Raw genomic sequence first — 27,884 nt, 5'->3', positions numbered from 1 at the left:
TACTACAGTCCATGGGGTCACAAAGAGTCAGACATAACTGAATGGCTAACACACTGGGGAAATAAGATCCCACATGCTGTGTGGTATAGCCAAAAAATAAAAAGTTTAAAAAAAAAAAATTATCTACCAGGGAAGCTTGTTACCACGTCAGCACCCAGGGTTTTTATTTAGAGGTTGGTCATGTATACACCATATTCCTGGCACGTACCAGAATTCAAAATGCCCAGAAGGAAAGCAGTTGTTCAGCATAAACCACATTGTTTGATTAAACAGTTTAGGTACAGTGAGCCACTTTCGTCAGTTAGGCTGACGGAACCCCAGACCCAAGTTTCCAGACACAGTCCATGGGCCAACCTTTTATGCACGCCTTTCAAAGGAGTGCAGTGAGCCCTGCTTTGTTAACTCTTTCTGCACAGAGCTAATATAGAACTTCTTTCTCTAGAGCATAGTTCCCTGTCTTTCTAAACGTAGTGTTAAGGACTGCAGAGTCATTTCATTCTTTAGTCAGCATCAGAGTCTTTTCCAATGAGTCAACTCTTTGCATAAGGTGGCCAAAGTACTGGAGCTTCAGCTTTAGCATCATTCCTTCCAAAGAAATCCCAGGGCTGATCTTCAGAATGGACTGGTTGGATCTCTTTGCAGTCCAAGGGACTCTCAAGAGTCTTCTCCAACACCACAGTTCAAAACCATCAATTCTTCGGCGCTCAACCTTCTTCACAGTCCAACTCTCACATCCATACATGACCACAGGAAAAACCATAGCCTTGACTAGACAGACCTTAGTCGGCAAAGTAATGTCTCTGCTTTTGAATATACTATCTAGGTTGAATATACTATACTATCTAACTTTTCTTCCAAGGAGTAAGCGTCTTTTAATTTCATGGCTGCAGTCACCATCTGCAGTGATTTTGGAGCCCAATCTATCAATAATCTTGTGATTACTGTGGTACAGATGATAGCATAAGTACCCCATTGTAACTTATTTAATGTGAGAACTTTTCAGGTATTTTGTTACATGTCAGAATTTTAAAATTAATGATTATTATTCTGATCAATAAATCCAGAGTGTTTTCTTAATTTTAAAATCTTGTTTGACTTTTTTTGAGTAAAAGTGGAGACCTGGGTTCAATCCCTGGGTTGAAAAGATCCCCTGGAGAAGAGAAAGGCTACCCATTCCAGTGGAAGATCCCTTGGAGAAGGGAAAGGCTACCCACTCCAGTGCAAGGAGATCCAACCAGTCCATCCTAAAGGAAATCAGTCCTGAATATTCATTGGAAGGACTGATGCTGAAGCTGAAACTTCGATAATTTGGGCACCTGATGCATAGAACTGATTCATCTAAAAGACCCTGATGCTGGGAAAGATTGAGGGTGGGAGGAGAAGGGGACGACAGGGGATGAGGTGGTTGGATGGCATCACCAACTCAATGGACGTGAGTTTGAGTAAACTCTGGGAGTTGGTGATGGACAGGGAGGCCTGGCGTGTTGCAGTCCATGGGGTTGCAGAGTTGGACACAACTGAGCGACTGAATGAACTGAACCCACTCCAGTATTTGGCCTGGAGAGTTCAATGAACTGTTATAGTCCATGGGGTCGCAAAGAGTCGGACACGACTGAGCAACTTTCACTTTCACAAATGACATTGAATTTTATTGTTTTTGGTTTTTTAAATGTGATTTATTATCTTATCTTTTTTAAAAATATTCATTTTCATTTATTTATTTGGCTGTGCTGGGTTTCAGTTGTGGCACTCAGATCTCCTTAGATCTTTAGTTGCAGCAAATGGGATCTAGTTCCCTGATCATGGATCAAACCTGAGCCCCATGCATTGGGAGTGTGAAGTCTTAACCACTGGACGACCAGGGAAGTCCCCGTTATTTTACCTTTTTGATATAGTTAATTGTTAATATGTCTTCAAAGAAGAGCACTAGAAATTGTTTAAAAATCTTTGCTAATAAGGTTGTTCATTGTAAAACAAAGAATAGAGAAAATTAAATTCTTGAACTCTCTCTCCTACATTGCCCTCAAGTCAAATTCTTCAGCTTTCTTCGAGATAATTATTAGTAAACTATGAGTTAGTATGAAGGTGAAAAACGCTCAGTTGTGTCCGACTTTTTGTGACCACATAGACTGTAGCCCTCAGATTCCTCTGTCCATGGGATTCTCCAGGCAGGAATATTAGAGGGGGATTGTCATTCTCTTCTCCAGGGGATCTTCCCGACCCAGGGATTGAACCCAGGTCTCCTGCATTGCATTAAGATTCTTAACCATCTGAGCCACCAGAGCAGCCTTTTAGTTAGTACAGTAACTCTTTTCTATGATATGCCTATATATGTTTGTGTATTGGAATAAATGTAATTTTTTTCCTTAAAAATGAGATACTGTGAATATTGTTCTGCAACTTGATTTTTTTAATGCAACAATAATTTTTGAAATCTTATACATTACTGCATATAAAGCTACCTCTTTTTACTGCCTAGATTTCTATAGCATTATAACTTAGTCATTCTCTGTTGGACAGTTTAAGTTGTCTTTAAATTTTTGCTAAGACATCCTTAAGTATTTATTTTCTCCACCTTTAAGCATTTTTCTATAGATTATTTTTGTAGTTACAACAATTTCTCTTACTTTCAGTGAAAAAAGTTGCTAATGATGATCGAGATGAGTCTGTGAGCACTAAAATTTCAAACTCAGGAAGGTCGCAAAAGGATGCTCAGACAGTTGAAGAAGAACTGCAGTCTCTGACTTTATCTGAACAGGATTCAGAACAGAATGCATTAGAACTAGATGTAAATCAAAAGAAAAGAAGAAGAAAGAATCAGGGTGAAGGTAGTGAACAAGAAGTGTATCTTTCAGGAAGTGCCACTGTTCAGCCAGGCTCTTCTAAAGGAGAAAAACACAAAAGTAAGTTTATTACATATTTTAACAGCCCCTATCTTACTTGTGAAGACGTGTATAACTTAACTATGCTCCTTCTGAATAATAGCAGCCAGTGATGAGTATTCCTTGGTTCCATATTCATGGTACTGTGTTAAACACTTTTAATTTAAAGAAAAAATAGTTTATTGTTAAAAAAATGAAGTGAAATGAATTTTTTCCTCTAAATTTGTCTTTGAGAAGTGTTACCTCTTAGGTACTCATATTAACAAGTCACATGTATATAGTTAAATGTGTACTGTATCTGTTAATAAATCACGGGTTTTCATGTCCTACCTCTACAGAGCCCCTTTATGAACCCAAAATAAGTTGTTTAATTTGTGTAAAAGGGGTGTGTGGGTGTATGTGTGTTAAGTCGCTGCAGTCGCTCCAGGTCTTTGCGACCCTGTGGACTGTATAGCCTGCCAGGCTCCTCTGTCCATGCGATTCTCCAGGCAAGAATACTGGAGTGGGTAGCCATTCCCTCCTCCAGGAGATCTTCCTGGACCCTGGGGATTGAACCTGTGTCTCTTAACGTCTCCTGCATTTGCAGGCAGTTTCTTTGCCACTAGCGCCACCTGGGAAGCTCTACTGAAATAAATATTCCTCAATTCTTTCTTTTGTTGAACTCCCTAGAGTGTAGACATTTTGACACTTCTGAGTTCCTGGGGAATGAGAGCTAAGAGTTAAGGGACATCTTAGGCGCTTTCTTTAAGAGTTCATATATAGATTACTATATATGTGAATATATATATAGAGATTACTATATCTAAGTAATATAGATTACTTAAAACAGATAACCAAGTAAAGAGAGAAGGAAAAGATAGTAGCAGACCAGAACAATCTTTCTGTAGAATTTAAGTTTTATGTGGTTCGGCTTCACCAAGATTTTAAGTGAATCCTGATAGGTAACATAGTGTGATTTATAGGCATCATAATATTATGCTCTTTTGTGGCTTACAATTAAAGATATTACATATAGAGGAGAATAGCTCAACTATTAAGAAATTGCACTTTGGGCTAGTTTCATAATCCTTTATAGGGTTGTATGTGAATTCCTTTGTGCTTTTTAAAATGTTTTTGCTATCATTTTTATAATAATACGCATTTTGTATTAATAGATACAGGCCTGTCTTTAAGTCCTGAGATTAATGAAAATGAATCCAGTAAGGAACAAGAGCTTCCCTGTGTACAGGACACAGATGACCTTGTGGGTTTATCCTCTAGTGAAGACACTGAGAAAAGAACTGACCCTATTCTTTCATCAAGGTATTTTTTGTATGGTTACTCACTTTGTCTACATCTTCTCACAGATACTGAAGGAGGAGTGTGAAATCTCCACCTGTAATTGTGAATTTGCCTATTTCTTTTTTCAGTGCTGGTTATTTTTTTCATGTCTTTTGAAGCTCCTTTGTTAGGTGTGTACATTTATAGGATTGTTGAATCTCCTTGGTGAAATCACCCTTGCATCACTTGTGTGATATCATTCTTGTCTTGCTCTTTGTTCTGATGCTTGCTATGCCACTACAGCCTTCTTGTGGTTAATGTTTGCATAGATTTATCGTTTTCTATAAATATTTTCTCTTAACTTTGGTTTTCAGCTGTTTGAATGTGATATATCCTGCTCAGAGTTTTTTGTTTGTTTTTACTCCCAGTAAAAAACACATGAGATCTACTCTTCTAAATGAGTTTTAAAAATGTATAAAGTTGTTAACTGTGAGCACAGTGTTGTACAGCATGACTGAAACTGTCTGTTGAACAGTAACTCTGTTTCCTCCCCATCTCTGGCCCGGGTAACCACCATTCTACTTTCTATTTCTATGAGTTACTTTAGATATTTGAAATATGTGGAATCACATAATATTTGTCCTTTTATGAGTGGCTTATTTCAGCTAGCATAATGTTTTCAGGGTTCATCCATATTAAAGCATATGACAAGATTTCTGTTTTTATGGTCAAATAATATTCCTTTGTAGGTATATATCACATTTTCTTTCTTTGTTGGTCTGTCAGTGAATATTTACAGTGTTTCCAGCTTTTGGTTATAATGAATAATGCTGCAATAAACATGAAATTGAAGAAAATTCCAAGAGATCTGTTCTCAGTTCTTCTGGATAAATACTCAGAAGGAGAATTGCTGGATTATATGATAATTCTGCTTTAAGTTTTTTGAGGAGCCTTCATACTGTTTTTATTGTGGCTGCATTTTACATTCCCACCCACAGTTCATAAGTATTCCAGTTTTTCCACCTTCTTACCTGCATTATTTTATTTTTAAAAAATTAATATATATATTTTAATTAATTACATTTAAAAAATTAATATAATCGTTCCTAATAGGTATGAGATGATAACTTACAGATTTGATTTGTATTTCCCTGATGATTGTGATGTTGAGCTCTTTAAATGCTTAAATACTTGTTGGCCATTTGTATATCTTCTGTGGAGAAATGTGTATTCAATTCCTTTTCCAGTTTTTAAAAAAAATGTTTATTTATTTCTCTTTTGGTTGTACCTTGCAGCCTCCTGTGGGGTCTTAGGTCCCTGGCATTGAACCCCTGCCCCTGCAGTGGAAGGGCAGAGCCTTAACTTCTGCCAGGGAAGCACCCTTTTCCAGTTTTTTAATGGAGCTATTTGTTTTTCTGTTACTAAGTTGTAGAAGTTTCTTATCTATTTTGAATATTAAGCTCTTGTCTGATACATAGTTTACATATCTTTTCTCCCGTTCAGCAGTTTGCCTTTTGCCTTTTGATCGTTTCCTTTGCTCTAAAGCAGGTTTTTAGTTTGACATAGTCCCACTTGTCTATTTTTGCTTTTCTCACCTGTGCCTTTTCTGTCATGTCCAAGAAATCATTGCCAGTACCAATCTTATGAAGCTTTCCCCCTGTTTTCCTTTAGTTTTATCCTTTAAGGTGTTATATCAGGGATCTTTAAGGTTTAAGCACCTTAAAGCACCTTAAAAGGTGTTTCAAAGTTTTTAGTTTTATCCTTTAACGCAGTGGACCTTGGTTTCAGTCCCTAGTCCAGTGACTAAAATCCCACAAGTTGTGTAGCACAGCTGAGACAGGGGAAGAGAAAATGTTACCTTTAAATCTTTAATACATTTTGAGTTAATTTTTGGGTGTAAGATAAAGGTCCAGTTTCTTGTGTGTGTGTGTGTGTGTGTGTTTCTAGCTTTCCCACATGATTTGTTGAAGAGATCATCCTTTTCCTATTGTGTAGTTTTAGCACCCTGGCAAAGACCATTTAATCATATATGCGTGGGTATATTTGTGGGCTGTTTTTTCTGATCCATTGGTCTGTGTATACCCTTTTCTGAAAAATCTGATGAAAACCACTTATTGTTGTAAGGCCGGACCTGGGGGCCCATGATGGGCTGCCCCTCCTCTCCCTCCTGCCTGCTGGGGAAGTCCCTAACGGAAGGAGCCTCCCAGATCCTGGGGACCAATGACAGCACACTTCACCAGCTAAAGCCGCCCCACCCCAGCCACGTAGAAGGACCTGTCAGCCCGCGACGCCTCGGCCTGGCGACCTATCCGAACCCCCGTCCTACTAGCCTGACCATCCCTCGCAACGAACATATAAAAACCACCCCCAACACGGACCGGGCCTGGACTTCCTTGACCTGCCTCGTTCGGGTCCAGGAACCCCGCCTAGGAGCGCTTCCCCATTAAAGCCTGTTAGACACTCTTTTCGGTGTCCTGGTCGTCTTTACCTAACAATTGTCATGTAAAATACATGTATGCACATGTGCCAATTTATTCACACAATTCAGAAGATTAATAGTTTCTTTGAAGACAAGCCATAGACCTCAGGTCTTTAACTTGCTGGGTGACAGATATCTAAGTTTTCATCTCAGACACGCAACTAACCTCGTAGACTATGCACAAAACAATACTGATGACTTTTTTTAAGGGGGGAAAACAATCCTGTTATGACTGTTTAAATCCTATTGGTTTTATAAAATAGTGAGCTGATTCTATAATTGTTATGTCCATAAGAGTGAAGGCTCATGAATGGTAAAGACAATTTTGGGAAACAACTCTGGAGATGAAATGTATTGGCTTATTCTAAAGCTAGAGACATCAAAAGTGTGGTACTGGAAAAGCACAAGTTGACTGAGAGGAACTGGATGTAGAATCTAGGAAGAGAAATTTAGGAATCTGATAGATGGCAGAGGTAGCATTAGCAGTTATCTCCCATATCCTATGATAAACCATAATGGAAAAGAATATTAAAAAAAGAAAATGTGTGTGTGTGTGTGTGTAACCAGATCACTTTGTTACTGCTACTGCTAAGTCACTTCAGTCGTGTCCGACTCTGTGCGACCCCGTAGACAGCAGCCCACCAGGCTCCCCCATCCCTGGGATTCTCCAGGCAAAAACACTGGAGTGGGTTGCCATTTCCTTCTCCAATGCATGGAAGTGAAAAGTGAAAGTGAAGTCGTGTCCGACCCTTAGCGACCCCATGGACTGCGTTGAGTAACAGGAATTAACAATATTATAAGTCAGCTATACTTCAATAAAAATAGATAAGAAAAAAAAGAAATATGTACAGTAAAAAGATTAGCAGGTAAAGATTGAGTTAATCATTCATTAAATGGTGTTTAGATATGAAAAAAATGATAGTAGATCCCTATTTTACCTTATGCAGTAACTTTCATAGATTAAAGATGACATATATAAAGCAAATCTTTAAAACTTTTAAGAGAAACTGTAGAAAAATATTTTTGTGATGTCAAGGATTTCTTAAGACATAAAAAGCACAAAGTTTAAGGGATAAAATTGATAAATTCAACTACAGTAACATTAAATACTTCTATTGACAAACATCTCCATGAAGTAAAACACAAGTTGCTGATTATGAGGTTTTACATGTAACGTCTAACCTGAAAAAGAATATACAAGGAGCACTGGGAAGAGAAACACCCAGTAGGAAAAAAAAAAGCAGCAAAAATAAAGCATGGCTAAATGTGAATTTGTGTTGAGGTTGAATGCTGGCCACTAGCTAGTCATTGTCTATGTTACCATTAGCTGAAAGGCTTCCCGGTGCAGCACTCCTCCTTCCGTGGTGCTCCGTGAACTCCAGCTTGTGCGCACTGGAACTGCGTCCTTGATCTCCATGACTCTTGGGTAATGCGGTAGTACTGTGTGAAGGACTGCCGATGATACATTTTAATGAGATAATTCCTTAACTTTACACATACATTTGATTCGTGAACCCCGTGTAGTTAAGAGGTTTTCACTTTGTAACTTCTTGAGCACTTACCCTGTTCATTGTGGCTGTTACTGTCTCCTAAGGTACAGTGTTTTAATAACATGGTGCAAGGAAGGGTCTCAGAGAAACCAAAATACCCGTTTTGTTTATCCCGTGATATGAAGGATCATCTTTCAGAATTTTGACTTTGTATATTTAAAAAAATCTTTTAAATGTTTAGTAGAAGATGTGTATTACTAAAAGGTTCTTCTTCCCAATGTATTTTCATTTGCTTCATAGTCAACAAGATGTCATATCAGTAGCAACTGAGACTGCAGAATCAAACACTTCAGACTTGCCTTCATCAGAAGGTGGAGTTAGAGCATTGTGTGGGGTGAATAGTGCTGAGAGTAGTTGTACAGAAGAGAGAGATGTTGACCTAAAAGATAAAGCACTGTAAGTATTTTACATGGTAGGATTTTAAAATTTGTTTTTAAAATTTTGATAATTTGTCATTAAGAAATGATGATAATGTTGTTTTCTTAAGGGATTAGGAGGGTACTAGAGTCTGACAAGTCTGAAAGAGACTTCCCTTTCACTTTTCACTTTCATGCATTGGAGAAGGAAATGGCAACCCACTCCTGTGTTCTTGCCTGGAGAATCCCAGGGACGGGGGAGCCTGGTGGGCTGCCGTCTACAGGGTCGCACAGAGTCGGACACTGAAAGGTTGTTGTTGAATCACGACGCCGGGATTCTTGGCCCCCGGAGGAGAAGAATTCAATCTGGGGCCAGAGACGAGGCTTGATTGCTCAGAGCTTTTGTGTAGTAAAGTTTTATTAAAGTATAAAGGAGATAGAGAAAGCTGCTGACATAGGCATCAGAAGAGGGCAGAAAGAGTACCCCACTGCTAGTCTTCAGCTGGATGTTATATAGTCACCAGCAGTATGTTAATGAAAGAAAGGAATGTCTCAAAACTTAGAATGGCACCAGGCCCCTCACCCATAAGATGTATTTTGGGATAATCTTGGCACTAAATGGTTTATCTTGGGCCATAAAAGGATTAACTTGAATCTTGAAGAAGGGCAGATCACCATACAAATAGCTTCATTTACACAGATTAGAGGAACAATATCGGAGTATAACATACTGGTTTATCAAGTAGGTTCTGAGCCCAAAAGGTGGAACCGACTTGAAGACAGAGTTTGGGGGTAAATGCATAGTACATTAGCATAGCTTAAGATAAACATTTCCATAAGAAAAAGGCATTGGTTATCTCTAGGTTTGAGAATAGTTAACTTCAGGTGAAACTAGGTGTCATGGCAACACCGAATTTTAACGAGAAACCTCCTTTTAAATTTGTATAGAGAAGGAAAAAAGATCTCTAGTTTGTTTCCTCCTGCCACTTAAGAGAGAGAAAATGTCTGACACTTGCAGGCTATTTCCTCCATTTGGAGACCCCTGGCCTTCCTGCCTGTTACCCTCTCAACACGACTGAAGTGACTTAGCAGCAGCAGCATAGACCATTTAGTATGTAATTGTACTGTGGCCTGAGGGACATCAAAGTTTTTATATTTCATTACAGAAAGATTATCTTTTATATCTGATATATAGTAGTTATAGGAGTTACAGCAAAGTGGTAACTTACAATGAAATTCTAAAATAATTTAGAAACCTAAATATTTGCTGTGAGATTTAACTTTTACTTGGTCTGAGTTATTTTTCTTACCTGTTGTCAAAGTAGTAGATTTTGATATTGACACTTTAAAGAGATTATGTGTTATGCTTGCTAGTGTGAAAATAGTGGTTAAATTAATACCTTCAGTAAAAACAATAAAAGCACTGCAAGACTTTTCCTTTGAAAAGATATCTAAAAAATTCAGATTTCCTTTTCGTCTCCTTTATAACTCCTCTGATGGGCTTAAAAGCTGTTTAGTTTATGAATTTTTATTTTCAGTAAAGCATGGTCACATTGAGAATCAAATTTATTTGTTTTTTTAAATTGTTTTTGGCCGAGTGGCTTGTGGGATCTAAGTTCCCCGGACAGGGATCAAACCTGTGCCCTCCACAGTAAAAGTGCAAAGTCCTAACTACTGGACTGCAGGTAATTCCCAAGACTTATTTTTTTCCAATAAAAATAGAAACTAGTCTTTGGAATAGGCAATATATTCCTGGGGTTCAAACATTCAAAAGTACAAGAAGTTATACAGTGAAGTATCTCTTCTACCATGGCCCCATTTACCCTAACAAGTAAATAGTGTTACTTATTTCTGACATTCTTTCAGAGATTAAAAAATGAAAACACAACCCAAAAAAAACTGACATTAAAGCTAATACCAATACACGAAGTACATTTTTTTTTTTTTACTCTTTTCAAAAACTTAGTGGTAGCATAGTATACTTGCTGTTTTGCAAGTTTTTGTCTTATATCCTCATATCTTTACATAAAGGCCTTGTTTATCCTTTTTATAGTTGCATACTGTTCTGGCGTATGGATGAATTACAGTTTATATTATCTGTGCCCTGCTGATGACTCTATATGTTGTTTTTACGGGCAGTGCTTAGAAACTTATACCTCTGCCCTTTCACCTTGGTGCAGTGTATTTGTAGGTTAAGTTTCAAACATGAAATTGCTAGCCCAAAGGATATATTTGTATGTGAGTGTGTGTACCTTTATATACATTTGTGATTTTAATAGATACTTCCAAAATGCTCTTCCTAGGAGTTATTCTAGTTTATATTTCCACTAACAACATAAGAAATGTCTCCCTTACCAACAGTGTTACAAACTTGGATTTTTGCCAGTCTTGATAGATTGTAAAATAAAATAGTGTCTCGGTATGATATATCTACCTCCTCCTCCTTTTTGACGAGGCGTGTGTAATTTTTTAATTTTTTTTTCCCTTCAGTTGCTTATTTAAAAATTTTCTGTACCTAACGAAATGTCAAAAGAACGGAATAATGAACATTTGTATATGATTCCCCTTAGAGTCTCTGATTCTTAATATCTTTTCACATTTGTGCTTACTTGCTCTACTTTTAATTGGTATTCAATACGTTTCTCCTTGGGAGTGAAATTGAGCATCTCTTCACATTTCAAACCTATCTTTATTTTTATTTTTTTTTTGTGAATTCATACCCTTTGTCCAGTTTTCTGATGAGTTATTATTGGTGTTATTTTGTAGGAGGCCTTTACATTTTAGAGAGGTTATTCTTGTAATATGAGTTGTAAAACATGCCTTGGTTTGTAGTTTGACTTGCAACATATCTTTTGGCCATGTAAAAGCTTTTTATTTTTATATTGTCAGATTTCTCTCTCTCTTTCTCCTTTTCTTTTTTTTTCCTCTTATGGCTCCTGATTTCCTGATTTTTAAATCAAGTTTTAGAAAGGCTTATCCTGTTTCAGATTTATAAAAGAATTGATTCATTTTTTCTCTGTGGTTTGACTTAAATCTTTGATTCATTTGGAATATATTGCAAGTACAATGCAAGGGATGAAACTTATTTTATTTTGTTCCCTAGTATTACTAGTTTCCTGTCACCATTTAATTGAATATTTATTGAAAAGATACATTACTTTTGTGTTCATTTCATTCTATTTTGAAATGCTAACTTTATTGTATGCTAAAATCTTATGTATTTTCAAGTTATCTTTTTTTTTTGTTTCAGTTATCTGTTATTCATGTATTAGTACCACAATATTTTAATTATCGATGCTGAGTATTATAAATATCTGATAAAACAAATTAATAATCCTTCAGTGCTCTTCTTGTTCAGTTTTCTTTGCTACTTTTATTGTAAGGAAGCTTAAAAGAGTTCTTTTCTAGCTCTAAATGAATTTTTAAAGAATTTTCCAGAATTTATTTAATATGTCTGCATGTTGGTTAAATTTGAAGGATGTTAATTTTCTAGGGAACCTGATCAAACAGAAACTATTAAACCAATGACAAGAGGACGACTCCAGAGACCTAAACCCAATTTATCGAGGGCAGTTGGGAAGAAATCAGTTCTTTCACGAGGTAAAACAGATGCAGAGGACAAGAGTTTACATAAAGAAACTCCTGTTGAAAAGGTATGGAGTAAGAGGCATAATGGAAATTAAAACTATAAAGTTTTTTTCCTAAGTAGTTGGGAATAAAAATGTTTAACTTGTAATTACAAAGTAAATGATAATAAAGCCAAGATAAAAGAAATTCACACATTAATAAATTGTCTTACTAGCCTCATACCTTTTCTTTAGAATGTCGGATATATCATTTTGAACATCCTTAGTAGTGATAAAGCTATCTTTTGTTTACTTATATAAGATTTTTATTAAAAGTATTTTTTAAACCAGCTATAGTGAAATTATACCCACAACTCTCTTTTCTAAACACAGATATATTCCTCTTTCTTTTATAGATTTTCTCTTTTTATGAAAATAAACATTTCTGTATTTTTTAGTTATGACATATATTACATTTAAAACTTTTTTCTCTGAAACTATTAATTTATACTCTCTTGGGGTTAGTTGTTTTCTTTTTTTAGTTGATCTTTTTAATAGCTGCATCAGATGAACATTATTATTACTTTACCTGCCATTTCTTGGTGTTTAGGTTGTTTCCATTTTTTTTTAACTCTGTAAGTAAAAGCAGTTTTGTAAATAGCAAAGAATAAATTTCTAGAGGTGGTAGGGATTACTTGGCCATAGTATTTAAAATGTATTTTTGGCTCTTGTTATGTATTAACAAACTGACAGTCAAAAAAAAAAAAAGAATCTTAGAAACTTGCTGGCAGTCCAGTGGTTAGAACTCGGTGCTTTCACTGCCTGCCTGGGGAATTAAGAACCCACAAGCCATGCAGTGGTCCCCCCAAAAATCTATTTACATTTCTATAAGCATTATGAATGTTTGCTTCATTATATCTTTGCCAGTATTATATTATTAAAAATGTTTTATTTTTGCTAAAATAATTCTTTGAATTTTAGTCTGCTTTTTTCCTTTTATGTGAAATCTTTCCATACTTTTTATAATGTAGTTATATTATTATATTCTCATAAGATGTTTTTAAGTTCTAGAATATTGGGAAAATACAGACTTATGTAAAAATTAAAATAGAAATTAATTGTTTAATCCCATGCAACCGTTTTAGGATATATCCTTCCAACTTTTTTTTTTTTACAAAGTTGAGTAGTATTGTTAATTCAGTTTTGTATACTTTGGTATTTTAATGTTTCATAAATATTTTTTCACATCATTAAATGTCTTTTGAAAACATGATTTTTAGTGAATTCATCATTTCATAATATTCTATCAGTGAGTGTAACTAAATTTATCTAACCATTTATTCATTATTGGATATTTGTCAGTTTATAGTATTTGCTGTTTTGCATAATGTTCCAGTGACCATCCTTGAACTTAAGTCTTTGTCTAAATATTTTCTTAGAGTAGCATCTAAGAAATTATATTACTGGGTCAAAGAATATAAACATTATTAAAGCTCTTGATAGATATTGGTAAGGATATATCAATTTGTGCTTCTATTAGTAATGTATGAGATTGTATGTTTAAAATGTTCTCATCTGTGTTTATGATTTTAACAACTCTTCTAATAATTAGAAGTACAAAAAAGAGAAATTTTGTTATTTCCACTTATTTATTTATTAAAAGTTTTTATGTTAAGTAGATTAAATATAAAAATTAAATTTGTAGAGTCCCATGGAAAAGGATGGTATTTCTGGAATGGAGAATACAGAGAAAGGGAACCGAGAACCTGACACTGTATCTAAGTAAGTATTTAGGAAATAGGATAAAAATAGTAACTCTTAGGAATGATTGTAATGGCTTGTTTTCTACTTCCTAATGTCTGAATTTTATTTTCAGCTAGTGTAATTAAGTCCATTTTTAATTATAGGGATTGTTGAAATATTTAATAATGCTATTTATGCTTGGTGTTACAAGCATAATAAATATGCTTAAATAAATTATGGTGTGGGTCCACTAGTTAACCAGATCTTGTTAGATAAATTAATGGTTAAGAAGTATGATGATGGATAATTTTATTTATAGCAAGGGGTTTCAAAAGGGCATGTTTAGGGGAATTCCCTGGTAGTCCAGTGGTTCGGCCTCTGTGCTTCCACTGCACGGTCACACATTCAGTGCCTGATTGGGGATCTAAGATCCTACATGCTGCTCGGTGTGGCCAAAAACAAAAAAACAACAGGATATTTAATGTGGAGTGAGAACTAGAATAGGTCTTGGTCTAATATAAATCTGAACCAGTGGATTCAGAACTGTGTATTTATGCCATAATCTGTGTCTAATGCCCTGAAGGTGTATGTTACACAGTGGTATCCTGAGTGGGTAATAATATTCCATACTTGTCAGGTATAGATTTTTTCCAATTTTGTGGTGAAAAAATGCGTTTTCATTGTCATGCTTCTAGGACTGTGTCTGTTCTAGAGAGTTAAGATATTAGAGGTATGTGTATCTTTGCAGGTGTTCTTGACACTTCTGAATTATTTTGTATTTCCAAATGGTTTACTTATTTATACCTGGGAGAAAGTACTGAAAATAAGTCTCTCTGTGATATACAAGTAATTATGTGACTTCAGAATAACCATTGATTTTATTCCTTTGTAATTACTCTAGTTTGAGTGAAAAAACTTGTCTGCAGGAAGATGATCAACCAAAGGCTTTCAGACCTGCACGACTAATGCGGGGCTTATTACAAAGGCCGAAACCAAATGTAGGTAAAGCTGCTGAAAGAAAAGGAACTCTTACATCACAGGAAAAGCCCGGTGCCAGTATAGAAAAGAATGAAAATGAATCCTGCATCAACAGAAATGTAAGTACTCTGATGCCCTCCAGTTTTTTGTTAAACAAAACTTAAGCCTCCTTTCATCTCCCGTTTTAAAACATCAGTATTATACAATTATCTACACTGTTCTTTAAATTTAATGCCCGTATGTCATAGCCAGAAGCTTTGCTGATGTGAAGTCACTTAGCTCTCAGCTCTGTGGATTTTAAGCATTTATATGGTGAATCATCTGCTTTTACCTTGTGCATGTTTGGACTTGCCTTTTTCCCTCATCACTCAGCAGGTGTGATTACACTTCCCTTTTGAAGGGAATTACAGGATTATACTTCTCTTTCAAAAATATAGGTAGGTGTCTGAATTTTAACACCGACTTAAACAAAATAGAATGTTAAAAGCTCCCTATATAATATTCCAACAACAAAGATTATAAATTTTAGATATTTACATAATAACTGATCTTTGTGATAAGAGTAAAAATTGGTATGGTTTGAGATTGGAATTTCTTTTGTAGTAATTCCCAAGGTCTCTAATGTGATTATAATAATCCAAAAGATTTAGAAAGACAGAACCCAAGGAATAATTTTAACAGATTACTTGCTTTCTGACTGGGAAGAAAAGAATAGGGGCTTTGAGATGAGATAAAAGGTGTGGCTTATGAAATTTTCTATATCTTAAGAAAAAAACATTAAAAAGTGCCTCTTAGGAAATTCCCTGGTGATCCAGTGGTTAGGATTCTGTGCTTCTGCTTCTGGGGACCTGGGTAAGATCTGTTAGGTATACAGCCCAGCCTGAAAAAAAAAGTGCCCCTTGAATATCATTTTACAGTTTTGAAATGTTTACCATTTTCCTTGTACTCAAATTGTACATAATTTTCAATGAAATCTTTTATAAATGGGTGTTTCATTCTAAGACCTAAAAGTTTTTAAAAAATGTGTTTGTTTTATTAAGACTGCTGAACAGATAGAAGATCAATCATGTGAAAATTTTGAGTGTGAAGACATTGCATCACTACCTGAAAAAAAAGACAGTTCCTTTCAAAATGTGCAGTCAGATGAGCCCAAGGCTGTTGTTAATGAATGTCTGAGGTAAGCATCGTCTTATTGATGATATAATATTTGAATTATATGTAAAGTTTTAGAAATTATCAAACATTTTTTAAAAACAATAGCAAATCAGATTGATTTGTTATCTGTTTACCAAGTTACATAATATTTGCAAACATGCATTCACCTTTCAAGGCAGTTTATCTCACTGCCTTCATGTTGATTTCTCACTTATGGTATGGGTATTTTGATGAATTTTACCCATCACAAATTAGACCTTGAGTTATTAATAACATGGAAAGTTATTAATAATGTCACTTGAGAAGCATATTAAGTTATATGTCTATATCCAAATGTGAAAATGCTACTTACTTTAGTATTTGTTTCTTTAGACTTAGATTGATCACACATATGTAAATCATATGTAATACTTATATGTATAAATTGATACCTTCCTACAGCCAGAGTTCCCTGTATTTGTTATTTCCCCTCTGGAGGATACCAAACTAGATCAACAGAACTATTAGTATGCTTTAAATTTTTTTTTCTTTTTGGGAATATTCAGTGCACAAAAGTAGTGAGAACAGAATAACAGATTCCTGTGTACCTACTATCTAGTTTCAGCAGTTACTTATGTTTTTCCAATCTTTGCATTCACAGTTTGGCCTATTATATACTGTATTAAAGCTATATGAACCCATTTAAATACTACCTAACCTATGAGTAAAAGCTAGGTTTCCTGAACTACTCAAAAGGTCTCTGTTCTAAGACAAAAAAAGTCCTTTATTCCTCTCTTCTTTCTCTATTCCTTTGCTTCTTACTTCCCTCTCTGTATCCTCTCCCTATATCCCCAACCTGCTTTGCCATAGAAATTCTGGGTGGAGCCCCTAGACATACAACTGCACTGCTGCTGCTGTTGAGTTGCTAAGTTGTGCCCGACTCTGCGACTCCATGGACTGTAGCCCACCAGGCTTCTCTGTCCATGGGATTTCCCAGGCAGGAAGACTGGAGTGGGGTGCCATTTCCTTCTCCGGGGATCTTCCTGACCCAGGAATTGAATCTGTATCTCCTGCGCTGGCAGGCAGTGGCTCTTTACCACTGAACCACCTGGGAAGGCTGAACAATTGTATTATTACATATCTCTGATACAAATATTAATTACAGCCTGTCACTGTTGAAAAAAATTTAGGGACTGAAAAAAAGAGAAATATCCCTACAGGCAAATGCCCCAGAAAAGGGCAATAATGTAGGTGAAATGGAGACAGATATGAAAGAAACTGGAAGAGAGATTTCCCCTAGGGAGAAGATACTGGAGTTGATCGATGCCACTGAGGAAGTAGATTTAGAAGAGACTGAAAGAAGAGAAATATCTACACCAAGAAAAGGCCTAGGAGATCAAAATATTAACCAGTCACTAGGTGGTTTTTCATTCAGTTCTATATTTTTATTGGTTTTACCACCTATTACTATGATAAAGCACAAAACAGAGTGTGCTGCTGCTTTTTTGGAAAATAAGGTACTTGTAGTAGGTAATGATTGTTATGTGCCCAGTAGCATTCAGCAGACTGCAAGATGTTGTTTATTTTCTCTTTTGTTTCATTCCCAGTTTATATTATGAAATCATAAGCTTTTAGAGAAATGACTATACAGGAAATCTCAGTTTGAATTGTTTTTAAAAAGTGAGGAGGGATATAGACTTAGTTTTTAGTCATAAGACTGTATCTTATTCAAATTATACCTCCATCCAGCTACTTGAGATCTTGTTTAGTTCTGACCATATAAATGAGTTCTTTAACTCTTATCCAGGCATCTGTCTGGATAAAGGATAGTAAGAGTGAAAAGGTAGGGATAGCAGATACAAATTGATTTAACTCCAAGTAGAGAATGGAAGAGCCTTTCTCAGTAGGTATTTGCCAACACTGATGTGGATGACAGTTAGCGAGAGACTATTCAGGCCCAATTTGCCATTATTCTAATTGGCCTAGGGCTTCTGTGGAGACTCAGACAGTAAAGAATCTGCCTGCGAAGCACCTGGGTTCAATCCCTTGGTCAGAAAGATCCCCTGGAGAGGGGAATGGCTGCCCACTCTAGTCTTCTTGTCTAGAGAATTCCATGGACAGAGGAGTCGGGCGGGCTGTAGTCCATGGGGTTGCAAAGAGTTGTATACGACTGAGTGACTAACACACTTTCACTCATTGACCTTATTGATAGATTTAATTATTTTTAAAACTTATTGTAATTTCCAAGGATGGAATTTTTTTTCTCTCCTTTAATTTTAAAATTTGGCCCAAAGAGTCCTGGTGCTTCATTAATTTTTTTTGTTAATTTGAGAGTTCCTGATTTTTCAGTAGTTGTTTCTTAATGATCACATCTTCAGTTGACAGGTTTAAAATTTGATTGTGTTTGTGTTTTCTTTCTTTCTTTTTTTTTTTTAGTATTCAGGAGGATAATAGAGCAAATAAAGATGTTCGAATTCCAAAGACTCGATTTCAGAAACCAAAGCCAAATATAGGGAGGAGAACTGGAAGAAGAGGAATTTCCTCAAAGGAAGAGGTACCAAAGGAGGTAATTGCCGCTGAGGAGATGACAGCAGCTTTGAGAGAAACTGCAACACTGGAAACCTCACTAAGGGAGAAGGAACCTGTGGAGACTCATACTACTAAGGAAAGGGAGTCAGATTTAAAAGAAATTGGAAGAAAAGACATCTCTTCCAGGGATATAACGCCGGAAATGAGTGATGTTGCTGTGGAAATGGAGACAGATTTGAAAGAAACTGAGAAAAATGACATCTCTCCCAGGGAAAAAATGCCAGAAATAAGTGATGTCATTGTGGAAATGAAGACTGATTTGAAGGAAACCGAAAAAAATGACATCTCTCCCATGGAGAAGATACCAGAAATGATTGCTGTCATTGCAGAAATGGAAACAGATTTGAAAGAAACTGGAAAAAATGACATCTCTCCCAGGGAGAAAATAGCAGAAATGAGTGATGTCACTGCAGAAATGGAGACAGATTTGAAAGAAGCTGAAAAATATGACATCTCTCCCAGGGAGAAAATGCCAGAAATGAGTCCTGTCATTGCAGACATGGAGACAGATTTGAAAGAAACCGGAAAAAATGACATCTCTCCCAGGGAGACAGTACCAGAAATGATTGATGTCACTGCAGAAATGGGGACAGAGTTGAAAGAAACCGGAAAAAATGACATCTTTCCCAGGGAGGAAATACCAGAAATGAGTGATGTCACTGTGGAAATGAAGACTGATTTGAAAGAAGTTGGGAAAAATGACATTTCTGCTAGGGAGAAAATGCCAGAAATGATTGATGTCACTGCAGAAATGGGGACAGATTTGAAAGAAACCAGAAAAAATGACATCTCTCCCAGGGAGGAAATACCAGAAATGATTGATGTTTCTGTGGAAATGAAGACTGATTTGAAAGAAGTTGGAACAAATGACATCCCTCCCAGGGAGAAAATGCCAGAAATGATTGATGTCACTGCAGAAATGGGGACAGATTTGAAAGAAACCGGAAAAGATGACATCTCTCCCAGGGAGGAAATACCAGAAATGAGTGATGTCACTGTGGAAATGAAGACGGATTTGAAAGAAGTTGGAAAAAATGACATCCCTCCCAGGGAGAAAATGCCAGAAATGATTGATGTCACTGCAGAAATGGGGACAGATTTGAAAGAAACCAGAAAAAATGACATCTCTCCCAGGGAGGAAATACCAGAAATGATTGATGTTTCTGTGGAAATGAAGACTGATTTGAAAGAAGTTGGAACAAATGACATCCCTCCCAGGGAGAAAATGCCAGAAATGATTGATGTCACTGCAGAAATGGGGACAGATTTGAAAGAAACCGGAAAAAATGACATTTCTCCCAAGGAGGAAATGCCAGAAATGATTGATGTCACTGCAGAAATGGGGACAGATTTGAAAGAAACCGGAAAAAATAACATTTCTCCCAGGGAGGAAATACCAGAAATGATTGATGTCTCTGTGGAACTAGAGACAGATTCGAGAGAAACTGGAAAAAATGACATTTTTGCCAGGGAGAAAATGCCAGAAATGATTGATGTCACTGCAGAAATGGAGACAGATTTGAGAGAAACCAGAAGAGAGATTTTCCCAGGGGAGGAGATAACAGTGGTGACTGAGGCCACAGAGGAAAGAAAGACAGATTTGGAAGAGACTGAAAGAAGAGAAATGTCCCTAGAGGAAAATGTCCCAGAGGAAGTTGATACTATTTGTGAGGTAGAAACAGATTTGAAAAAAACTGAGAGAGAAATTTCCCCAAATGAGGAGATAGCAGAGATGCCTGGTGCTGCTGAGGAAGTAGAGACAGGTCTAGAAGAAACTGATAGAAGAGAAATATCTACACAAAAAAATGCCTCAGAGGTCAAAACTGTAGGTGATGAAATGGATATAGATTTGAAAGAAATTGGAATAGAAATTTCCCCAAGGGAAAAGATATTATTGGGGATCAGTGCCACAGGGGAAAGAGAGACTGATGTGGAAGAAACTGGGCAGACAGACATTTTCCTGATGGAGAAAGCATCAGCAAAGGTGGCTGCCATTGAGGAAATAGAGGCAGATTTGAGAGACACTGGAAAAGAAATTTCCTTGACGAAAAGCAGATCAGAAGAGATCGAGAAAAGCGTGGCAGATTTGAAAAACGTAGAAAAAATAGACATTTCCCTAAGGGAAAAAGAACCAGAGGAGACTGGGACCTCAAGTCGAGCTGAGGCAGATCCCTTGCAGGCCAGCAGTGGTGACTCCAGCACTGTGCCTTCACTGACTAAGAGAGTATGTATTTTTCTGTCCTTTAAAAATATCTTTTGAATAGTTATTTTGGAGAAAAGTTACTAAAGTAATTCCAGGATTATTGCCCTTAAATCCAATAACATATAAAATCACTAAAATTTTTTAATTGTGGAGAAGTTAGTGTTCTTAATGTCAATTTAAAGTTACTCTTAGATAAAAGGAGTATAGGAAATTGGACTGAATTTGTGCTAACGCTGGTATGAACATACAGTGGAACTGTCTTTTGACCGTACCTGTATCAGGTTTTCTCTTTATTTCCTGTCCCACCTCATTTCACTTTACTTTTAAAAGTTCCTTTTATTAAAAGTTTCCAGTTCATTGAAGTTGAAGATATTCTAACATTTTCTAGTTTTCTAACTTTTTTTTAGATAGGTAATGGCATTTGTAATTTGGAAAAAACATAATGTGCAATATATAGAAAGACTTTCCTAAATTCTGTGTTTCAACATTTGTAAATTAAATTTCATTTTATTTAAAAATGAAAAACCTCCAAACTTCTATATTTTTAAAGACAATAGAATATATAGGCTTTTGTTTGAAATGTGTGACATGGCCAAGAAGTTGATTTCGGTTTTACCATAAGCTCTTTTCTCATAGAAAAATCTGAACGAACTTTTTGGCCAACCCAGTATATATGCTGATTTATTTCCAGGACTTGGGCAGGGAAGTGCTATCTGCTGTGGTTCATACATCTGTAGAAGAAAAAAATTCTGAAAAGGAAGTGTCAAGTCAGTTGAGTCATTTGAACATTTCTTCTCAGTCTTCTGAACTTGATAAAATAGAAGACCAGAGGATGCGACCTCCAAGTGTTCCAGAGCAGTTTTCAGATGTTAATATAAGGTACAAGTATATAGGTCTGTGTGCTTTTGAAGAGAAAGATATAAAGTTATATTTGCAGATTATGTTAAACTAAGGTTTTAAGACATACCATCTGTAGCACAGTGTTGAAAATTTTAAGCTGGTTTGGGGGAAAACTGGGAGAGGTTTGAGGTCATTTTGACAGTAGATTGTGAGAATCACCAACATACAAAATTGTGTGTAACACATACTTTTAAGTCAACAAACCTGTATTTTCTTTGTGCAAAGATGATAGAATTTCTGGGCTTATTCCTGGATTGTACCAGTCATGTTTTTCAGGATCTACCAAATAGTCCGATTTGCTTTCCTGTTAAAACTTAGAATTAAATATTTACTGCCAGTCTCTAAGGTTGTCCTAAGACCCCACTCCCACTGCCCCTTTATTTCATCCTAAAGCTTGATAATCCTTGTTCCAAAAGCAAATCTCTTCCTCAAGAACAGACACCATGTGAAGTTAAGCTGACACCCTTTGTGAGAAGTAGATTCAAAAGACCTAAACCAAACTTAGCAAGAGCAGCTTCAAAAAGAGAGACTACGAAAGCAGAAAAGCATGCACCTGGGAAGGAGGTGGAAGCTGATAAAACAGAGACGGTTGTGATACAGCAGAACTGTGAACAAATGAGTACTCTCCTTTCTCAACATGTGAGTGTTATGTAAAATGGAGGTTTTCTGTTTTAGTTATTACAATTATTAAAAGAAAACATTTGGAGTGAAAGTTTGCAAATATTTTCTCATGTTATTTTAGAAAATGTATTTGTTTGACTGCGTTGGGTCTTAGTTGCAGCCCGTGGGATTTTTGTGGGCTTCTCTCTAGTTACAGTGCATGGGCTTAGTTGCGCCGAGGCATACAAGGTCTTGGCTCCCTGGTCAGGAATCGAATCTTGAGTTCCCTGCACTGGATGGTGGATTTGTAACAACTGGACCACCAGGGAAGTCCTTCTCATGTAATTTTTACTGTCTTTGATATCATCGTTGCTGTACTTAATGTACCTCATTATTCCACATGGTTTTTGTAAGAATCTCAAATCTCTGATGATGGACAAATATCAGGGGAAGGATTTTAAGAAGCCCCAGCTGTAGTTCAAGTTATTGAGCTACATTATGTGACCTAAAGTTCATTATGTGACCATAAGCCACATAATGTGGCCACTTTCTTCACAGGGAAATTGAGAATGACAATCCCTCTTTATTTCGCTCTGTTGTGAAAGTGAAATAAAAAGTTAAAAAGCTTGATATGAGTTAAAGGAGATGATTTTTATTTACTTGATTAACGTAGTCTATAAGAGATCAAGTATGATACAGCATCAGAAACCTTGAAATGAAACATTGACACTGATAAGTTGAGTGCTGTAAATTTACAAAGTACTTTTTTGAATTAAAGTTCTTTTACAGCTTAACTTAATTCTTACTATACTTGAACATTTTTGCTTTTTCCTCCTAATCTTATATTTAAAAAAGATAAATCATGGAAATTCCCTGGCAGTCCAGTGGTTAGGATTCTGTGCTCTCACAGCTGAGGGTCTAGGTACAGTCTCTGAGGAACTAAAATTCCATAAGCTACATGGCATGACCCCCTCCTCAACCCTCTAAATCACTTTTTGTTGATTATTTTACCTAATTATAAAAATTTCAAATAAAAAAAAACATCTAAAAAGTTAGTCCTTTATAGTGTTCCATCTCTTCCTCCCAAGTTAATCCCAAGTAGCAATTTAAAATATATCTACCTAAACTTTTCTGTATAGATACTTATTTTTATAAATAATAGAATGTGTTGGTATTTTCATTGTTTTCTAAAAATAGCATCATATCTTATAATTTTTTTTCATGTACAATATTGTGAACATCTTTTTGGATCAGTATATACAAGTTAAACTTCTTTTAAGTCACTGTACTATTACATTGTAAAGAAATTATAATTTATTCAGTTGCCTACTGATTTGTCTTATTTCCAGTTTTTTTTTTGCTTTTCTTTTTTGGGGAGCTATTATATTGCTACAGTAAATATCCTTGTTATAATTTATTAGGTCCTTATTTGAATGTTTTTATAAGATACATTTCTAGAAGTAGAATTGCTGGGAATTATTGATTGATACTGCCCTATTGTCTACAAAGACTGTATCAATTTGTTCTTCTAATCGTTTATTAAAGTTATTTCCCTATACTTTTACCAACCCTCGATGAAATTTTTTTTATCTACCTTCTAGGATGTGACTTCGCTAATGACATCAAGAGAGAAAGACAAATTAGATCACGGTCCAGAGGAGACTGTGATATTACCATGTGTGCAGACTGAAAAGGACCTTTCACCTTTGAGTTCTTGTGAATCTAAAGAGGAGTCTCAGTCTACACAAGCCCAGGAAAAGAAATTAGTTGTCTCTATGGGGTAAAAAGTGATAGTTTTTAAAAAATCTAAAATAGAATCATTTCAAGTATTCAGTTTTTTTAAGATGTGTTAGTGTAGTTTAAAAGTGAGTATCAAGAGTAGTTGGTTTATTTTTTATTCATGTGGCAGACTGCCTAAAATAGAAAATCAGTTTTACTTCAACACGTTTTAACACTTGCCTGCTTGTATTCACTGTTAGCTGCTTAGAATCTTATGCAAAGCAATGAACTTAAAAAATATGTGTGTATAAGATATGTATTCACTACCTCTTAAAAAATTTTAGTAAGGTACATATGGGCTTCACCAGTGGCTCAGTGGTAAAGAATCTGCCTGCCAATGCAGGAGATGCGGTTTTGATCCCTTGGTTGGGAAGATCCCCTGGAGAAGGAAATGGGCAGCCCACTCCAGTATTCTTGGCCTGGAAAATCCCATGGACAAGAGGAGTCTGGTGGGCTATAGCCCGTGGCGTCAGGGAAGAGACACGACTTGGCGACTAGACAACAATAAAGATACATATAAAATTTACTATCTAACCATTTTTAAGTGTATTGTCCAGGGGCATTAAGTATATCATCAATGTATTGTACACCATCACCACCATTTATCTCCAGAACATTTTTCTTCCCAAACTGAAGCTCTATTCCCAGTAAAGAGGAACTTCCCATTGCCCCTTTCTCCAGTCCCTGGCAGCCACCATCGTACTTTCTATTACTATGAATTTGGATATTGTAGGTAACCTCACTACCTTTTGAGAATTGAAATAACTTTTTTTTTTAATAAAATGAGATATAATCAGAAAGTAATTTAATTTTCCTTTACTATACAAAATGTTTTTATAGTTTTATTAGGTTCAAATTTTATATTTTTACAGTAATTTTCATTTTTTACAATCAAGCTTTCTCTCTTTTCTCCTGTCTGCTTTTCTAGGACTCATAATATAAACACTTTTGAACAAGGAATAAAGGAAAGGGTTATCCAATCTGCTCCACTAGTAAGGGGTCGACTTCAGAGACCCAGACCAAACTTAAGAAAGGTGGGCCAGAGGCAAGTAATAGAAAAAAGTGAAACCAAAGAAACAACTAAGGAAGAAAAGACGCTACAAAAAGATGAAACTGGAGAGAAATTCCTGATTGTGGTGAGTTATTGCTGTGTAATTAAATCAAGCTCTTTAATGCATATTAGAATATCAAATGGTAGCTCAGACTTGGTTTAGAATGTAAGCACCTGATATTTACTCTAGTTAATTAATATATAACGTGTTTACTTTTGTTTCAGATTTACTATTGTGGATTTTTTTTTTAATGAAAATAGATTCCCCCTTTCCCCCACTAACAAACCTATTAATTACAAAAATGTTCAATCAATACAAAATAATACAATAATTACCCCAAAGTCTCACCACTCTGAGCCAACCACTGAAAACCTTTTGATATATCTTACTAAATATATTTCCATGCATGCATATGTGCATACTTACATAGATTTATATAATAAAATCATTGTATGCATATTATTTTGTGACTTACTATTTTTCACTTATTATACCAAGTGGTTTTCCATGTCATGAAATAGAAAGTTACATAATTTTTAACTGCTGGGTAACATTCTACTAATTTGAATGACAATTTAATCAATTTCTTATTAATGGAACTTTTGATATTAGAAAGAAATCTTAGGCAGTTTAATGCCCCATTTCAACAGATCTTGTTTTTCTGTTCTTTTTTTCTCTGCTCAAGGAACATCTACATTTGAAATAAAGTGATTGTAATCCTTATTTGCTCCCTCCCTCAATTAAAACCAAACGTATTGAACTCTTTGGGAAGGAGACTCACAATAATTGGTTATTGTAGCTTTTAAAGCATTACACGAATGTATTACTACAATAATTGAAAATTTCTCTGTGAATTGGCAGTTTTGTTTTGGGCAGCAAAACATGAACATTGCATACACAAGTTTGTGATTTCATTTTAAAAACCTAAATACCTTTCTTAATGATGGAAATATTTTAGGAAGTATGTTCTGTTGCTAAAAAAATAACCCCAAAACAACTAATATAGTTTTGTCATTTCAGCCAAATTCTCAAATTGCAACTGAAGTTGAAGTTGTATCCTCTGAAGTGTCAGAAGGCAGAATGTCTGAAAACCAGAGCCACGTTCTTTTAGAAAATGTTCATATTAACAAAGTAGATGTTTTAGATGAAAAGATGAGGTGAGTTTGCTTTTAATCAGAAAATCGTAAAACCTTTCAAAGATAAAGGTTGGATATTTGAATAATTGGTTTTATGTAATTTCACATTTCATAAGTTTTATGAAAGAAAAATAAGTATGAAATTAGAATAGTTTAAATCTCCTTCTTGGCACTTGCCTGGTGGTCCAGGGACACAGGTTCGATCCCTGGTTCTGGATCACATGCTGCACAGCAGCCAAGCCTGTGCACCGCAAATACCAAGCCTGCGCTCTAAAGCCCACGTGCCGTGGAGCCTGTGCTCCCCAGCGAGAGAAGCCCCCACAGTGAGAAGCCTGTGCAGTGCAACTAGAGAGCAGCCCTGCTCACTGCAACCAGAGAAGGCCCGTGCGCAGCAGTGAGGACCCAGCACAGCCAAAAATAAGTAAAAATTTAAAGAATCTGCTTCTTCAGATACTGTAAGAATTGTGGGACTAGTGTTCTCTTAGTTTATAACTTAGCTGAGAAGTTTGGCAAGCATCCTCATTTTTAAAGAAAACTTTTATGGGAGAGGTTCTTAAGTTCTTTGCATCTTTAGAAATTTACAACCGACTGATAAAATTCATAAATAGGAATACTGTAAAATACTTCCTATACTTCCTATGTGCTGTAAAATACTCCCTATATTGCTGTCCTTAGAGTTTATTAGTTTTCCTCCAGAACGTTTTTAGCACTCGCACACTGAGTTTTGAACATTCTAGCTTTAATTATATGGAATTAACTTGATTTTTGGGAAATGAAAAAGAGATGGTGTTGTATCATTTTTTCACTCTCTGTGAAGCTGTAAGAGTAGGATTTGGGCATGATGTCATCTGTTTGAACAAGTTATGCTGTTGATTTAGCTTAACTTTATACAGTCTACTTTCACTAAGGCAGACTTCTTACATGAAGCATTTACTGTTTTAGTATGAATTTCTGTCATTTCTTTTGTTTCCCTTTATGTGTGTGTGTGTATCTTGAAAAACCTTTTTATATTTGTTTTTCTTTTAAGACTAAGTCTTTCATTTTCATTAGCAAGTGATAAGAGAATGCTTCATTGCAAGAGTCCCCTTGGAGAAAAGCCCTAAATGAAGCGCAGGAGCAAGTCAAGGGATCTGTGGGGAAAGAGGGAACAGCAGTTGAGAAGTACTTCAGGCAGAATCATGTCTGACATGTTTGAGGGCCAGCAAAGGGGGCCAGTGTGAAACGGGAAGAGGAGAGGAGCAGTGATATGAAAGGTAAAGACTGAGTGGAGTGAGAGAAGCACAGGTTATGTGGGGCCACTGTCAGGATTTTGATTTTTACTCTAAATGAGCCTTTAAAGACTAGTGACCTTTGAGTTCAGCCTTTCCTAATACCTCATTTATGATTGACTGTAATTTATAATAGATCCAGAGGACTTAAATGGCTTGCCCAAAGTAACATTGGCAAGTTAGTTTTTAAACTTAATGTTTTTAGAATTTATGACTTTTAGACTAGCAGATTCCTTTTTACACTCAGCCTTCATACTTTTTAATGAGCGAGATCAAACTTTCAAATTTCTGTATGGAAACCCCTTGCTCACCCGCCCTTTTAGTTTATTTAGTTAGTTTTGGCTGCACTGGGTCTTTGTTGCTGCCAAGAAGGCTTTCTCTGGCTGTGACGAGCGGGGGTCACTCTTCA

At 35.9% G+C, this 27,884-nt stretch overlaps 1 protein-coding gene across 1 annotated transcript in view; it reads left to right on the top strand.

The window, feature by feature from the left end:
- BDP1 (BDP1 general transcription factor IIIB subunit) overlaps positions 1-27,884 on the top strand; it is a 79,006-nt gene that overhangs the window by 18,948 nt on the left and 32,174 nt on the right. The window contains 15 exon segments of the mRNA XM_068990487.1: positions 2,634-2,903; positions 4,037-4,184; positions 8,412-8,567; positions 12,021-12,180; positions 13,799-13,875; positions 14,738-14,933; positions 15,855-15,991; positions 18,385-18,652; positions 19,157-19,948; positions 20,114-20,761; positions 21,432-21,619; positions 22,057-22,279; positions 23,842-24,020; positions 24,948-25,155; positions 26,092-26,228. Coding sequence (XP_068846588.1) covers positions 2,634-2,903; positions 4,037-4,184; positions 8,412-8,567; positions 12,021-12,180; positions 13,799-13,875; positions 14,738-14,933; positions 15,855-15,991; positions 18,385-18,652; positions 19,157-19,948; positions 20,114-20,761; positions 21,432-21,619; positions 22,057-22,279; positions 23,842-24,020; positions 24,948-25,155; positions 26,092-26,228 — 3,787 coding nt within the window.

Source organism: Capricornis sumatraensis, chromosome 18, assembly GCF_032405125.1.
Source record: "Capricornis sumatraensis isolate serow.1 chromosome 18, serow.2, whole genome shotgun sequence".
Taxonomy (NCBI): Eukaryota; Metazoa; Chordata; class Mammalia; order Artiodactyla; family Bovidae; genus Capricornis; species Capricornis sumatraensis.
This window is presented reverse-complemented; position numbering and strand designations above follow the sequence as displayed.